Here is a 17,082-nt window from a genome sequence, read left to right on the forward strand (position 1 = left end):
AAACGGTCGCGCGTACTCTGTAAATATGGAGCGGCGGCGACCGTTATCCAACTGAATTAAATGTTTTTTTTAATTTAAATACAAAGCAAAACGACAGTGGAGGCAAAATGTAAACGTAGCGGTGGCATATTCTTTCCTAATCATCCTAACACTCTGTCATGGCAACATCACGAGACTACTTTTCGCCTCGACGAGAAATCTCGTCACAGTTTGGTCTCGCGAGATCACACCCCTATTAAATACATATATAAAATATAAGTTGTACGATGCAGTGCTATATGTAGTAAATATAAATATATTATTAGTATTATTACTAGTAATTTGAATGAGCTCATAATTTTTAATCATATTTTTTCTAAAAAAGTAGACAAATATGAACAAAAAACATCATCATATTATGTGTAGTGTGTTGTGTTATATAAAAAACATAATCACAATATGAAATACATATTTTCACATAACTTATTTCTAGTTCACCTCGTAAAGATAATAAATTAATAATTATATGATAATGTTTTTATATATAAACATGATCATATAATTATTAATTTTTAATTTATATAATTTATAATAAAAGAAATCATTTTTAAAATTGTAATTAAATATTGAGTATTTAATATTTAAATACATATATAAAATATAAGTTATACTATACATAGTAAATATAAATATGTTATTAGTATTATTACTAGTAATTATATTTTTGCTGACAGGTAAAGTTGTTTAGTTGCCCATAATCTTGTTCGTCTTGTCTTCATTATTGTAGACAAAAATACAAACCCTCAAAAAGTCCTTTAGAAACTTCAAATAATAACAAAAATTTGAAGGAACATTTTTATCAGTAATTTGGTTTCAAATTTACCACTGCCCGGAGCCGCAGGGCTGAGTGATAACGAATGAAATAGAGGCGAGAGAGGCAGACGGACCCTCATTACTGAGCAGATTTTGTATGGAGAGCAGAATCAGGGATGATGAAGATGAGACAGCTTAGGTGAGAAAGACCACGGGATCAGATGTGACGTTTGGACATTGCTCTGACAGCCGGAGCAGCACACAAATTTTGAATCGCTGATCAAATAGCCACCGCTTGAGCGTGTTTGTTCATAGCGACTCGGACAAACAAGCGCAGCTGCTTTGTGACAGAAACTGAGCGATTATACATGCGTTAGTGTTTTGATTCACGCTTGTTTACCTCTCTTCCTCTGCAGGCACTTCTGTAATGCAGGTAACGGCCTTTGACGCCGACGACAGCACCACGGCGAACGGGCTGGTGCACTATCGCATCCTGAGCCAGACGCCACACATCCCCATTCCTAACATGTTTACTATTAACGGAGCCACAGGAGAGATCAGCACCATCGCTGCAGGCATCGACAGAGAGGTTTGTCTCGTCTCTGGTTTTGACGCACATGTAAAAGCTAGAATGCTTCCAAGAACCTGCTACCGTTTTATTTGTCTTTCAAAGAACTGTTGATTAGTGTGTAATGGGTTTGGCATTCTCACCTTAATGGATTTGAGTGTACGAGTGTGCGTGCTTACATACACCTTGCCGTTCCAAGAATGTTGGTCCTGGCCTCCCTTTTTTGTCTCCCCTAGCGTTCTGACATACAGTAATTAGTTCTCAGCTATGATGTGTCTGAGCATACTTGGTGTGGATGGTCCCTAGTCTCCTGTGAACAACATTTTGAAGAGACACTCTTGCACTATAGCAAACAGTGCTTTTAGAATCAACTTAATGATCAGCCTGTCCTTTGAGCTGTCTGTGACCTTTTCACGTTGAAGAGCAGCTATCTGCCCTCCCAGAACACCCCATCAGAGCAGGACAACAGCTACAGCTTCAATGACTAGGATGCTGAAAATGCTGCAAATACCATGGCTGATATTTTAGTTGGCATACTGTGCTATGTATGCTGGGTAAGGATCAGTGCATTTCAAGTCGTTGTATACTAGCACACTGTGGTAAAGGTATTTGGAAATGACTGCAAAAAGACTTTTTGTATGGTTTTTGGGCTATTATCACACAAACCCATGCATTATGAAAAATTAAGTGGTTTTTCTGTGCTGTAAATGTTGCAGAGTGGGAAGGGACACAATTAAAGGGATAGTTCACTCAAAAAAAAAAAAAAAAAAAAAGAAAGAAGATATTTTGAATAAAATGATGTTTGTCCATAAAGTGACAGTCAGTGGGTTCTAACCCAGCTAACAAGAAACATTCTCAGAAATTTAGCTGGGTAATTCCTGGGATTCAGTAATATTTCGGTCTCCCAGACTTTTTAAAGTGGTGATTCACCAATACTTTGGTATGTCCATTATAATGAACAAAATAATTATTGCATTTAAATATTTTTTATCATAAAAAAATGTATTTTGTATTTTGTCATGTCCCTGAGGAATTTCACTGAATTTGTACTCAAAACAAATATTTAACAAAATTTGCACAGTGTCTATAATTTGTGACATTATTGTAAGTATTTATTTGTTACTTTCCTTTTGAAAAACATTTTTCTAAAAAAAGATTATTTATAAAAAAAATAAAAAAAAAGGCTTGAAAGTTATGAACTCAACCCTGTCATGCCAAACATTCTCTGGATATAATAAATTAGACTCCACCCATATGTGACATCATTTACCAGAAATGACATCATTCAGGTCTCTTTAACAGTGGTGCAGAAGATGATAAGTAGTATCATACTTTTTATTCATATTGAGGCATATAATAGTCAAGGAAGGTACTGTCAAGCTTCAAGGGTTAGTTCACCCAAAAATGAAAATTCTGTCATTTATTACTCACCCTCATGTCATTCCACACCCGTAAGACCTTCGTTCATCTTCAGAACACAAATTAAGATATTTTTGATAAAATCCGATGGCTCAGTGAGGCCTGCATTGACTGCAAGATAATTAACACTTTCAATGCCCAGAAAGCTATTAAAACAGTTAATGTGACTACAGCGGTTCAACCTTAATGTTTTGAAGAGACAAGAATACTTTTTGTGCGGCTGTGTTTCGAATCAGTGGTTCGGAGCGTTTATCAAACTGCCAAACTCATGTGAACCACTGAAATTTCGAAATGTTTCGAAACACTTATGATGTAACGAAGCCTCATTTACTGAAATCATGTGACTTTGGCAGTTTGATACGCGCTCCGAACCACTGATTCGAAACAAAAGATTCGTAAAGCTTCGAAGCTTCATGAAGTAGTGTTTTGAAATCGCCCCCATCACTAGATATTGTTGAATAAAGTTGTTATTTTATTTTTTGGCTCACAAAAAGTATTCTTGTCTCTTCATAACATTAAGGTTCGAACCACTGTAGTCACATGAACTGTTTTAAATATGTCTTCAGTAGCTTTCTGGGCATCTGAAAGTGTTAATTATCTTGCAGTCAATGCAGGCCTCACTGAGCCATCGGATTTTATCAAAAATATCTTAATTTGTGTTCTGAAGATGAACGAAGGTCTTACGGGTGTGGAACGACATGAGGGTGAGTAATTAATGACAGAAGTTTCATTTTTGGGTGAACTAACCCTTGAAGTACTCACCCTCATGTTGTTTCAAACCCGTAAGACTTTCGTTCATCTTCGGAACACAAACGAAGATATTTTTGATGAAATCTAAGAGCTTTCTGTTAATGTGGTTGTCATGTAGCTGTCTTTAGAGGAACACATTAACACATTATATAATTCAATATTTCAATAAAAAATGTTTTAAAATAAGCAGCTTTGTCATAATTACAGCAGAAATCACAGAAATATCTTAGTGTCCTTTGAATATTGCGTTGGATAACGGGGGCCTTTGAGTCAAAAAGGTTGAGAACCACTGGTCTAATATAGTTTTGGACCTCATTGACTTGAAATTATCTTTTTCATTAGTTCTTCAAAATCATACAGGTTTGGAATGACATGATTCAAGACAAAAAACTTTTATCATCCACAAAAAGTATCTTGGCACCTGGCATTATTTCATACTAGATTAAAAATGTTTGCTTGATTCCCCGGATAGTGTGTATTTTTCACACTCGGTATGCAAACAGGTATTCGGCCTGTTTCATTTCCTGGGATTTTCTAGCTTGTCCTCTGTTGTACAGCAGAGTTATGTACATGCTCTTGAGTCTTGTTATACTTATTATTTCCAGCCCCACCTAAAATTAATTCAGCTAATCACTGGAGTCTTCTTAGTGTCTGCTTTAGAATGCAGTTGACTTCATTTTCAATACATGCATACACTCACGTACCCACACAAATGAACTCTGTGGGTCATGGGAACAGCTTTCCCATAACTCATCTGAATCTCAGAGCCTGACCCTTCCCACCAGACGTGTTCCTCACTTTAACCTCTTCATTAATCCCCCTCTCTATCACTCTAGCGATCCCTCTTTCTTGCACACACACACACACACACACACACACTCTCTCTCTTTCGAACAAACACAAGCACACACACACACAGTTGTGTGCTCCTCCTTAACCTCCCTCTGCTCCACTAATGAGCAGGGTCATTCAGAGGTCCATTCAATTTATCCCAGAATGCTTAAGCGGACCTGCGGGGAAGTCTTTCAACTTCCCCTTTATCTCTCCATCCTACGTGATCCCTTCCTTTCTTGTCACAGATTCTAGTCCCATTCTCATTAGCATCATATTAAAATATTCAAACAGACCACTTTCTCAGAAGTATTAATTATACAACAAATCGTGCTGTTTGTCAAATATAATTGATGATGATTTAGGGGTGGGCGATATGACCAAATTCTTATTTCATGATATGAGAAATTTGATTTCACGATAACGATATTGTTATTTTGTTATTTTATCTCATCTCATTTCTGTTATTAAAAATAAAAAAGAAGCTAATTACAAACAATTGGACAAATCCAATATAACAAAAATATGAATTTTATACCGTGATAACGGCATTTATTGTCATACCGCCCAGCCCTGATGATGATGATGATGATGATGATATTTATTTTATAATAACAACAACAAAAATAATAGGAATTATTATTATTATTATTATTATTATTATTAGTAGTAGTAGTAGTAGTAGTAGTAGTATCATCATCATCATCATCATCATAAGTGTGGCTATTATTAATTACACTTTACTGCCAGAACTATTTGTTATAGAAATACATTTATTTTAAAATAGTAATAAAAACACCAATAGTAATAATATGATAATAATAGCAATTAAAACAGTTAAAACAGTTGTTGTATTATTATTAAATTACTCACTGAACATTAGTTGCTTGTATCAAATCACTGTTGGTGGTGTTTCATTAAAATAAGCTACTTTGCAGTCATTGCTGTGATTTTCCCATGCTTAAGGGGTTTTTGGCAATACAGTTCCATTACAGCCGTCATCATCATTCCTTTGGCATCTTGTTTCACTTGGCGCATAAAGTTCTCTACCCTTCATGCCAGGTTAGATGACGTTTGCTGTCATCTCAAGATTTGCTATTTTCTCTCTGACAAGTTATCATAAGTCTATACCTGGAGCAGTAACTCTTGCTAATCCAATGACTAAGACAGGCTGCTGAGAAGGTCTCTACAGGAGCATGAATGTGGGTCGTGGTGCCTACTGCAGGCAGGTAATCTGTCCTCCTCTCAGGACCAGAGAGCGACCCTCATTAATCTAATGCAGTGATTGCACTCTCTTCCACCTGTGCTCTCCAATTAGAACTAGGACAGACTTATGTGTTTACAAAGCCACATCGCAAATGGAACATTTGGAAGATTTTCAACATCACATTCTCTGTCAGTGAAGACATTGTTGGACAACATTGAAAGGAATAGTTCACCCAAAAATGAAAATTCTGTCATTATTTACTCACCCTCATGTCGTTCCAAACTTTTTCTTCCATCAAACACAAATGTTGTTGGATAGAATGTACAAAATTCACAAAAAATAAAATATTACTACAGGCATGCAGGGGGTTGAGTAATACCAAAAGGGCCTGAGTAAATACATGTAGTATTTTTGCGAATTATACATGCACTGTAAAATCTAATTAGTTACACTTACTTTAAAAAACGGAAACCAATTGCCTTAAAAAAAAAAAAAAAAGCTAAGTAAAGTGAAATAGGAATAGTTGTACTTGCAAATGCTTGGTATAGTTCACTTACACTAGAGTTCTAGTAACTAAAAAAGAACTGTAGAGTGTACTTGATAATTTACTTTAGATTTACTCTTGACTTTGTTTAGCTACCATTATTGTAACCATTGCTGTGTTTTGCATGTTGAATGTTGAAGCCTGTGTGTGACTCAAGCATGGTCAATTGCAAAATATTTCACAAATATGGAGGGATTATATCAACCCAATTAAAAGTTTCACAAGGTGTTTATGACATACAGTGGGTACGGAAAGTATTCAGACCCCCTTAAATTTTTCACTCTTTGTTATATTGCAGCCATTTGCTAAAATCATTTAAGTTCATTTTTTTTCCTCATTAATGTACACACAGCACCCCCTATTGACAGAAAAACACAGAATTGTTGACATTTTTGCAGATTTACTAAAAAAGAAAAATCACATGGTCCTAAGTATTCAGACCCTTTGCTCGCTCAGTATTTAGAAGCACCCTTTTGATCTAATACAGCCATGAGTCTTTTTGGGAAAGATGCAACAAGTTTTTCACACCTGGATTTGGGGATCCTCTGCCATTCCTCCTTGCAGATCCTCTCCAGTTCTGTCAGGTTGGATGGTAAACGTTGGTGGACAGCCATTTTTAGGTCTCTCCAGAGATGCTCAATTGGGTTTAAATCAGGGCTCTGGCTGGGCCATTCAAGAACAGTCACGGAGTTGTTGTGAAGCCACTCCTTCGTTATTTTAGCTGTGTGCTTAGGGTCATTGTCTTGTTGGAAGGTAAACCTTCGGCCCAGTCTGAGGTCCTGAGCACTCCGGAGAAGGTTTTCATCCAGGATATCCCTGTACTTGGCCGCATTCATCTTTCCCTCGATTGCAACCAGTCGTCCTGTCCCTGCAGCTGAAAAACACCCCCACAGCATGATACTGCCACCACCATGCTTCACTGTTGGGACTGTATTGGACAGGTGATGAGCAGTGCCTGCTTTTCTCCGCTTAGAATTAAGGCCAAAAAGTTCTATCTTGGTCTAATCAGACCAGAGAATCTTATTTCTCACCATCTTGGAGTCCTTCAGGTGTTTTTTTTAGCAAACTCCATGCGGGCTTTCATGCATCTTGCACTGAGGAGAGGCTTCCGTCGGGCCACTCTGCCATAAAGCCCCGACTGGTGGAGGGCTGCAGTGATGGTTGACTTTCTACAACTTTCTCCCATCTCCCGACTGCATCTCTGGAGCTCAGCCACAGTGATCTTTGGGTTCTTCTTTACCTCTCTTTACCTCTTCTCCCCCGATAGCTCAGTTTGGCCGGACGGCCAGCTCTAGGAAGGGTTCTGGTCGTCCCAAACGTCTTCCATTTAAGGATTATGGAGGCCACTGTGCTCTTAGGAAGCTTAAGTGCAGCAGAATTTTTTTTGTAACCTTGGCCAGATCTGTGCAATTCTGTCTCTGAGCTCTTCAGGCAGTTCCTTTGACCTCATGATTCTCATTTGCTCTGACATGCACTGTGAGCTGTAAGGTCTTATATAGACATGTGTGTGGCTTTCCTAATCAAGTCCAATCAGTATAATCAAACACAGCTGGACTCAAATGAAGGTGTAGAAGCCATCTCAAGGATGATCAGAAGAAATGGACAGCACCTGAGTTAAATATATGAGTGTCACAGCAAAGGGTCTGAATACTTAGGACCATTTGATATTTCAGTTTTTATTTTTTAATAAATCTGCTAAAATGTCAACAATTCTGTCAATAGGGGGTGCTGTGTGTACATTAATGAGGAAAAAAATGAACTTAAATGATTTTAGCAAATGGCTGCAATATAACAAAGAGTGAAAAATGTAAGGGGGTCTGAATACTTTCTGTACCCACTGTAAGTGTTAACAATAAAAAGTTAAAAGATAACAGACTAGTTAATGATTTAGTTAGAAGTTAGGTCACCTTTTAAAAGCAACCTATTTATTACTTACCTTCCTTTTAAACCAAATAACTGCAACAAAGGAAGAGAATTACAGTGCCCAACCAAAGGGAACACTGACCACCATGACGGTGAGTTCAAACACAAACATTTTAATTTATGAAGTCAGCTTATGTGATGTTCTCTCAAATCTTTCAATATTGACCATTCAACTTTCAAGATGACTTTGGGAAATTATTGAATGCAACTAGAGAAAGATAACTGAAGAATTGGAGGAAATCTTTTAAGAATTACCCCCACACTTTTTTTCTTGAAAAAAAGGCTCTCAAACCAATCAATTAATCTCAACCTGGATTAAACAAGGCATAGTATGTGAATAGTACAGATTACTCTAACACTAAGTAAAGTTAACTAAAAAGTGTTAGTTAAAACAACTGTTTTACACTGATTTTACAGTGTACACTGTACACTGCCATGCAAAAGTTTTGCGCCAGAAAGATCTCTGTTTTTTATGAATTTAATACTTTTATTCAGAAAAGATGCATTAAAGAGGCATTGCTGTTTGTATGTCCACTAAGTGTTTAGAGGTGGTCTTACATGAATCCGCTCCCCTATTTCAATGTTGTACACAACAGGTGGCACATGGAAGATGGGCAGCTATCTACACACACACACACACACACACACACACACACACATATACCCATCCTAACATTTACCTCTCTGCATTTCCATCTGTCTCCTTCACGTACACATTTTCTCACCAGGAGCGCAATCCTCCTCCATCAGTACCTGTAGTCTAATTGGAATATTTATGCAGTAATTAGTGGGTTGAAGAAGCCTAGTGCAGTTGCTTGCAATGGTGGGAGTTCACATTCACTTTAATGTCACACACATCTGATCAGGTCTGAATACCAATTACCCTCTCACACCGAGACCCCATCACCTCTACACACCTCTTAACCTGCTTGCCATCACCTGTCTGATTACAGCAGCTAACAAGCAGCCCCTCTCCTCGTCTTTTTGCACTGCATGCCTTTTACTGCAACTGTCATCATGTCTTATGCCCCTCATGGCAAATACGTCCATTTTATTCATTTTACAACCAGCCTTTCCCATTTCTGTCATTTTATTTCTTCTCTTTTTGCTTTAATAGTATGAATATATAATATCATACAGGAATTAAATGGAATTGGTTCTGTGTTTTAATGGGTTTAGGAAAGACATAATTTTGCAGATAGAAGTTAAAATGAGTCATTCATTCACCCTCATGTCATTCCAAACCCTTATGGCTTATTTTCCTCTGTAGAACACAAAAGGACAAGTTTGGAAGAATGTTCATGCTCCTCTTTTCTATACAATGAAGGTGGAACTGTTAAGCTCTAAAAGGACAAAAAGCATTCGATGGTTTAATGTTTGAAAATGAACAGTGTATGACAGCCATAATTATTGGTATTGTTATTTTACTGTTGTACTGTGAAATACAATTAGTATTTTTATTTTTATAATTATTATTATAAATATTTTATAATTATTTATAATTATTATTATTGTTATTATGGTCATATTGATTTAATTCCAAGTCTCCAAGTCATATGATAGCTTTGTGTGAGGAATAGACTGAAATTTAAGTAAATTGGTCGGAAACGAGACCAATATATCTGCCGTTAATTTGGCATTTTTAATTATTGGCATTAGCCAATAAGTTTACCTGTTTGGCCAATAAGGACTTTTTAAAAATCTATATAGGTCGAGCACCTTTTGTGTTCACGATAGAAAGTCACACAATTTCAAAAGACACGAGGATGAGTAAATGATGCTGGAATTTGATGTTATGTGAACTGTGCCTTTAAATCCCATGGTGCTATTCAACTTAATAAATGTCATGTTATATCACAGTGTTTGGTCAGGAATTTGAATCACATATAATCAAAGTGCTTAAAGATTCTGCAGTGGCAATGCTGTATCTTTTGTGTGTATCGTTGTATGTGTGTATGTTAAAAGCCCTGCATGTCTGTCTCTGCAGCTCTGTGAATCTGTTCGAGCCAGATTGTCCAGGCTGTTGCTTTTCATTACCTGTCTCTTGTCTCTGCCAGAGGCCATGTGGTCCGTGTGCGCGCATGTTTGCGCGTGTGTGCGCTTGCCTAGTTGTGTCAGGTCTAGGTTAGAACGTGTCCACGCCTGATTAGGGAATCGATCGGTGTGAAGTGCGCGCGTGTGTGTGTGTGTATGTGTGTGTATGTGTGTGTGTCCGAGTCATTCCCAGATGATCCAAAGCTTCCTGTATGAGTGAGATGAGGAGAATCATAACTTCTGGTTGCACTCTCTCCACTATCATCTCCTCCAACGTCACCTTCCCCTTATCACCTCTCCTCTTTCCTTCTCTCCCGATGGAGCGAGTGAGGTGTCGGGGAGAAGTGAGGTCAGGGCCCGTTGGGCTGTGAAATGCTCCTCATAACAGTTGACTCTAGAGTCTGTATGGGTGAAACTCGTCTCTCGGTGGATCTGCTCTCACATTGCCAAGATTCTGCCAGTCCTGTGGTGTAATCACTTTACATTCTCTTCAGGACTGGAAATATGTTTAAGCTCGTCTCTTGGTGTCACGTTCCCATCCCCACAGCCGGCGCTGTATGAAATGTGTGCGAGATTAATTACACACTGATTTGTTTCTCTTGTTCTCTGCAGAGCATAACCAGAGGAGACAGTATTGATATTTCATTATGGTGTTAATAAAGGTCAGCCGCTATTGAGTTTTCATTAATAGAGCCGAACTGGGCAATATTAACGAGAAGACGCAGGTTTTAATGACTCTCAGTGTGTGTCCGCGGTACTCTGCAGTTCTTTAAGTGCTTTAAAACTGGGAGCGCTGCTCTGAGGAGTCTCTGACCTGCCATTTAAATACAACTACCTGAGGGAGAGAGAAATATGAATGGATAGACAGAATGATTGATTGAAAGACTCAGTCTAAACCTGTCCAATCAGTCAGTAATTATAACGTTTTTATTTGAAGTTTCCCACTAAGTTTCCCAAACTGGTTTCAAACAGGCTTCCAGGCATCATAAGGTCATGTCAAATGAGCTAGAACAAATTCAATTGAGCATTAGAGATAACCAAATGAATATTTATTGACTACTTTGAATATTTCCTAGTAGAAATTGTATCAGAACATGGATATTTATGAATTAAAGGATTAGTTCACCCAAAAATGAAGTTACTCACACTCATGCTGTTCAGGTCAGCCGGCATTTTTATGTAGAACCTGGAAGCGCTGAACTTAAACAGCGTAGGAGAATGACAGGAGAGACTAATTTGTTGAAATAAGTCATTATTTTTGTTTTCGCTTCATAACATTAAACTACTGTCACGTTGACTATTTTAACAATGCCTTTACTACTTTTCTGGACCTTGAATGATGGTAATTACGTTGCTTTCTATGGGGGATAAGAAACCTCTCAGATTTCATCAAAAATATTTAATTTGTGTTCCGAAGATGAACAAAGGTCTTAAGGGTGTGGAACTACATGAGGGTGAGTACTTGATGGAAATTTTATTTCTGGGTGAACTAAACCTTTAATTTACTTCCTTTTTTTTTTAAGCTTCCACCAACAGCCACATCACATGCAGAGGATTGTGGGATATGTGCTTTACAGCCGTAACAGATATATATGGGCCAGAGCGATCTACGGGCCACAATTGGCCCAATTAACACACGCCGATGCCGAGTCTGAGCCGCAGGCGCTGTAGGGCAGCTGAGCTCAGGCCGATTACTACATGCTATCTACATGCTGTCACATTAACTTTATGAGTATTTAGCACTTTCTTTTTCTTTCAAGTTCACAGAACTGATATATTTTAAGTAAACTGTTTCATTGTTTTGAGATTTAACTTTTTTCTTTTAATTTAGACAAACTTAAAGGTGCCCTAGAATCAAAAACTGAATTTACCTCGGCATAGTTGAATAACAAGAGTTCAGTACATGGAAAAGACATACATTGAGTTTCAAACTCCATTGATTCCTCCTTCTTATATAAATCTAATTTGTTTAAAAGACCTCCAGAAAACAGGTGAATCTCAACATACATGTAACACCGAACAGTCGGGATCATTAATATGTACGCCACCAATATTTGCATATGCCAGCCCATGTTCAAGGCATTACACAAGGGCAGGACGTCTGGATCTGTGCACAGCTGAATCATCAGACTAGGTAAGCAAGCAAGGACAATAGAGAAAAATGGCAGATGGAGCGATAATAACTGACATGATCCATGATTACATGATGTTTTTAGTGATATTTGTAAATTGTCTTTCTAAATGTTTCGTTAGCATGTTGCTAATGTACTGTTAAATGTGGTTAAAGTTACCATCGTTTCTTACTGTATTCACGGAGACGAGAGCCGTCGTTATTTTCATTATTAAACACTTGCAGTCTGTATAATTCATAAACACAATTTCACTCTTTGTAAATCTCTCCAACAGTGTAGCATTAGCCCATTTAGCCACAGAGCATATAGCCTCAAACTCGTTCAGAATCAAATGTAAACATCCAAATAAATACTATACTCACAGGAATCGATGCATGCATGCAGCATGAATGACGAACATCTTGTAAAGATCCATTTGAGGGTTATATTAGCTGTGTGAACCTGTATAACTGCACTTATAGTCGAGAGCTCGGGAGGGCAGGAAGCGCGAGATTTAAAGGGGCCGCAGCCTGAATCGGTGCATAGTTAATGATGCCTCAAAACAGGCAGTTAAAAAAATTAATTTAAAAAAATCTATGGGGTATTTTGAGCTGAAACTTCACAGACACATTCAGGGGACACCTTAGACTTATATTACATCTTTTGAAAAGAAGTTCTACTGCACCTTTAAGTTTAACTGAAACTGAGCTGGGATTTCTATTTCTCAGCATGCTTTGCCCATGGCACTCAAAAGGGAGAGTAAAATGCTAAAATTAAGTGTCATATAATGTTTTTTTGTTTGTTATTTTGTGCAAGATTAATGATAAGGTAGATTTAGTAGTGATTCATGTTTTGTTATGCTCATTTAGAAAAGTTTCTGTTAATGTGGGTTTTTGGAGAGTTGCCATCATGGTGACAAGTGGTGCATGCGGCTTGGTTTGAGAGCAAGAATGTTAAATGCTTTATATTGCTGTACTCATTCAGCAAGTGCTATACTGTGCTATTTTTAACATGTTAGCAAATTAGCAAGTTAGCATTTTCTGAATTCATTTTTATAACTAGCTAATTTTACAATAATAAAAATGTTTACAACGGGGTTACATGATACTTTTAAGTGAAATGTATGTGTACTCAAACATGTTAAGTGAAGAACAATTAAAATGTAATATTCATTAAAAAGTAGTACAAAATAAAAAAATCTGCCAGTTTTAATTTCTTAACTTAAAAATTTTGAGGCAACTGATTGTTTTTTTGAGTTTTCCCAACTTATTCAGGTATAGTGTAATGATGCTGCCTATGTAGGCAGTACTATGCCAGAAAGTCAGAGAAGGCATTTCCCCTCAATGTTTAGTTGTGATCAAATGTATGTCCCATGGTCAGTCATCTCCTAAAACAAAAGGAAGCCATCAAGATCTTCAGCAAGGTCTTGTGAGGGTATTCATTGCTTTACAGCAGCAGTCATCCACCTCCCTCCAAGACACCCAGACCTGTCTCAGTGGAACACTGACTTGTCCTTGACTCCCCCTACTTCCTGTCTGCAGCAACAGAAGGCTTTCGGCCAACCGGATTAATACGGCTGGAGCTGAAAGAGGCAGAGGAGAGGCTTTGGCTCAGGCTCAGCTCTCTGTCTCCTCCCAGTGTGGACTAACTGGAGTCAGATTCACCCGAGCATGGACAGGGGCACAGTTTCAGATCTGTGCCCAAAGGAATGTTGGCCATGCAACAACAAACACTTCGATGTGTGTGTGCGCACATGTTTCTATCCATCTGTTGCCCTCGCAACCCTTGCTTTTCATCCGTTGTTACAAATAGGGTGGTTCATGTCCGTTGATGAAGAGTTGTTTTTGCGCGCTGATTATCTTTGTGTATATGCGTGTGGGTGTGTGTCTTTCCATAAATAGTGAGTGACAAAGTATCAAAGCAGAACAAAGCTCACAGTAGCCTCTTGTCCTAATTAACAGAAAAGCCTGACAGACAGACGTATCCCCAGACAAACACAAAAGGCTGCCATTCCCCAAACATACACAGTCTCAAAGTCTTTGTAAGATGGCTTTGTTCAGGCTTAGATGCCAAACTTCTAGACCAGAGATGCCCAAACCAGGGTCCGTGGGCCAAAGTTGGTCCGTGATGACCTTTGATTTGGCCCGCCATTCCATGAGGAGAAAAAATGTAGCCTGGGGGGGGGGAGAAATCATGCCATTGAAGTAGACATGTGCCGGCATTCGGTAATACTATTTATCGCGGCAATTAATATGCACAATATTGTTACTGTGGGCACACAATATTGTGAATAATTCTAGATAACTTATTAGCATAATTGTTTTCATTTCTCTAAACTTCCCATGCAGTTGCGATATATTATGCAGATGCGGGAATATTTGGAGAATATACACTGCTGTAACTTGCCTTTTGTTTATTAAGTGTTATGTAAGAGATCAGAAACAAAATAAACCCTGACAGGGTGCACCAATATTACAGCAATATTAATACTGAACTGAAGTTTTTTCCAGTGCAATTTATAAATTAAAGTAAGATGGCGGCAGTTGAATTTGTATGAACCAGCATTCATACGATACAGCATTGCCATGGACAACAGTGAATAAATGCTGTGATTGACCAATCAGAATCGCATATTATAGAGAGCCATGTAATAAATGGCATTAGTTATTAATTTAATTATCAAGATGTATGCTTTATTTAAAGATGGTTATTATAACCTCATTAATAATATACTTAATTAAAATTTTAATCAGTAAATGTTCTGTCACATGAAATATCTGCTTTGCATATTATAAATCATAATTTATGTGTGGGTTAGTCTAAATGTTCATTTAAATGTTTAAGGTTGGAGTCCTCATTTACATGCGGTGTGTGTCTCTTCAGTTGATTGAAATGGACATGTTCTGTGTTGTTTCAGAAAGTGTCTCAGTACACCGTCATAGTGCAGGCCACCGATATGGAGGGCAGCCTGAACTTCGGCCTGTCCAACACCGCCACGGCCCTCATTAGCATTACTGACATCAACGACAACCCTCCAGAGCTGGATGCTAAAATGGTGAGTATCTACAACTTAAACAGAGAGCATTTACATACAAAAATGTGTTCCAAATCCTAGTGAGCTGCCTATATAGCACTTCATATATATATATTCACTACATACACAAAGACTCTTCCAGAAGTATGGAATTAAAAATTATTATTATAAATAAATGTTCATTACTGAAAAGTGTCAATTAAAAACACTTAAAAAATACAGGTGAATAGGGTAAAATAGGGTCCTTGATTATAATTTCACTTTTTAAACTTTATTTAGTGTGTAATGTTGCTGTTTGAGCATAAACAACATCTGCAAAGTCACGACACTCAAAGTTCAATGCAAAGGGAGATATTTTCTTTTAAAGAATTCTCTGTTTAAGGACTACTACAGGCTGGTAGGGACTACAACGAGCTTCTTCCCAGGGTAGTGACATCACAAAGCCCAAAATTTACAGAAACCCTGCCCCCGGGAACACGCAACAAAGGGGGTGAGGCCATGTTGGGCTGCTTTAGAGAAGAAGAAGAGTTGTTGTAGTAGAGTGTTGTTACCATGCCGTCATTTTACTGTTTCACAAACAAGGGTCATATGCTAGTCGATAAGTTGAATCAACTCCACAGAATCTACACAAATTTATCCACTAACCATTCAGAAATGCCCAGATGCATTCTAAAAGTTGTAACATCTTCCTGAGCCTCTCCATCAGTGTCCGACTCTGTTTTGAACAATGTAATGCTGCGTTCACACCGAACGCATCTGAGGCGTCTGATTTACATGTTAAGTCAATGTAAACGCGCGTCTATTCATCCTGCGGCGCAAATCAAGCGTATAGCGCGGCGCGAATTGAGCGTTCACGCGCCTGACACGTCTGACGTGCAAATTGAGCGTCTGACACCCTAGACGCCCGAAAATCTGAACTTTGGCGAAAATTCGCGGCGCGTTAACCAATCAGGGACTCTGCTTTGGTAACGTGTTTATGACGTGATCAGCGGTGGAGACCAGAACAAAGATAATATGTCCAATCTGTGTGTGGCCACCTATGATGTGTCATCATATTTTTATCGAGACAGGAATAAAAAGGATCTTGCCTGAAAGAGGATAAGCGAAGAAATCGGACAATCTGGTTAGTTGTAAAACGCTTTGCATGATTTTAGCCGTTGATCATAGCCCACCTGCTCGCTAGCAAAATCCGGCTGGCATAACAGAGTTAAATTGCCGCTACTAGTTTCCAACTGACAAGATGATGTGTTTATTCAAAGGATCTGTGCAGAAAGAGATGGACGCAAATTCACGTCTGAACACACTTTGTTTAGACGCGCGAATAGAGCGAATTTGACGCGCGTCCAACTAGACGCGTCTGACGCGAATTTGACGCCCCAGACACGTTCGGTGTGAACGCAGCATAAGGCTGACAATCGACATTTTGGCTGTGTGAGATTCTCCAGCTTTCTTGTTGTTGAGTATCTGAAGCATGAGCTGTTAAGCTCTGCCCTCTTCTGGAAAGGGGGCAGGGAGCAGCAGCTCATTTGCATTTAAAGGGACACACACAAAAATGGCATGTTTTTGCTCACACCCAAATAGGGGCAAATTTGACAAGCTATAATAAATGATCAGTATTCTGAGCTGAAACTTCACATACACATTCTGGGGATGCCAGAGACTTATATTACTTTTGTCTTGTAAAAGGGGCATTATAGGTCCCCTTTAATTAATACATATAGATATCACCATACACCAGTTGATTACATTAATAATTGCAAACATTTTTTGCATTTTAAGTTTTCTGAAATGTTATAATATGCAAATACGCTGTCTAATTAAATATGCGCTAATTTGCATACATTTCCAGAACAGAAATCCGATCATTGA

The 17,082-nt window shown here is 38.2% G+C and overlaps 1 protein-coding gene across 2 annotated transcripts in view; it reads left to right on the plus strand.

Moving 5' to 3' along the window:
* The window catches only part of cdh4 (cadherin 4, type 1, R-cadherin (retinal)), a 299,485-nt gene that overhangs the window by 257,279 nt on the left and 25,124 nt on the right, over positions 1 to 17,082 (plus strand). For both annotated transcript variants that reach the window (XM_048172488.1, XM_048172490.1), the window contains 2 exons: positions 1,209 to 1,381; positions 15,097 to 15,234. In XM_048172488.1, the coding sequence (XP_048028445.1) occupies positions 1,209 to 1,381; positions 15,097 to 15,234 (311 nt within the window). The remainder of the gene's footprint in view (positions 1 to 1,208; positions 1,382 to 15,096; positions 15,235 to 17,082) is intronic.

Source organism: Megalobrama amblycephala, linkage group LG21 (assembly GCF_018812025.1).
Source record: "Megalobrama amblycephala isolate DHTTF-2021 linkage group LG21, ASM1881202v1, whole genome shotgun sequence".
Classification (NCBI taxonomy): domain Eukaryota; kingdom Metazoa; phylum Chordata; class Actinopteri; order Cypriniformes; family Xenocyprididae; genus Megalobrama; species Megalobrama amblycephala.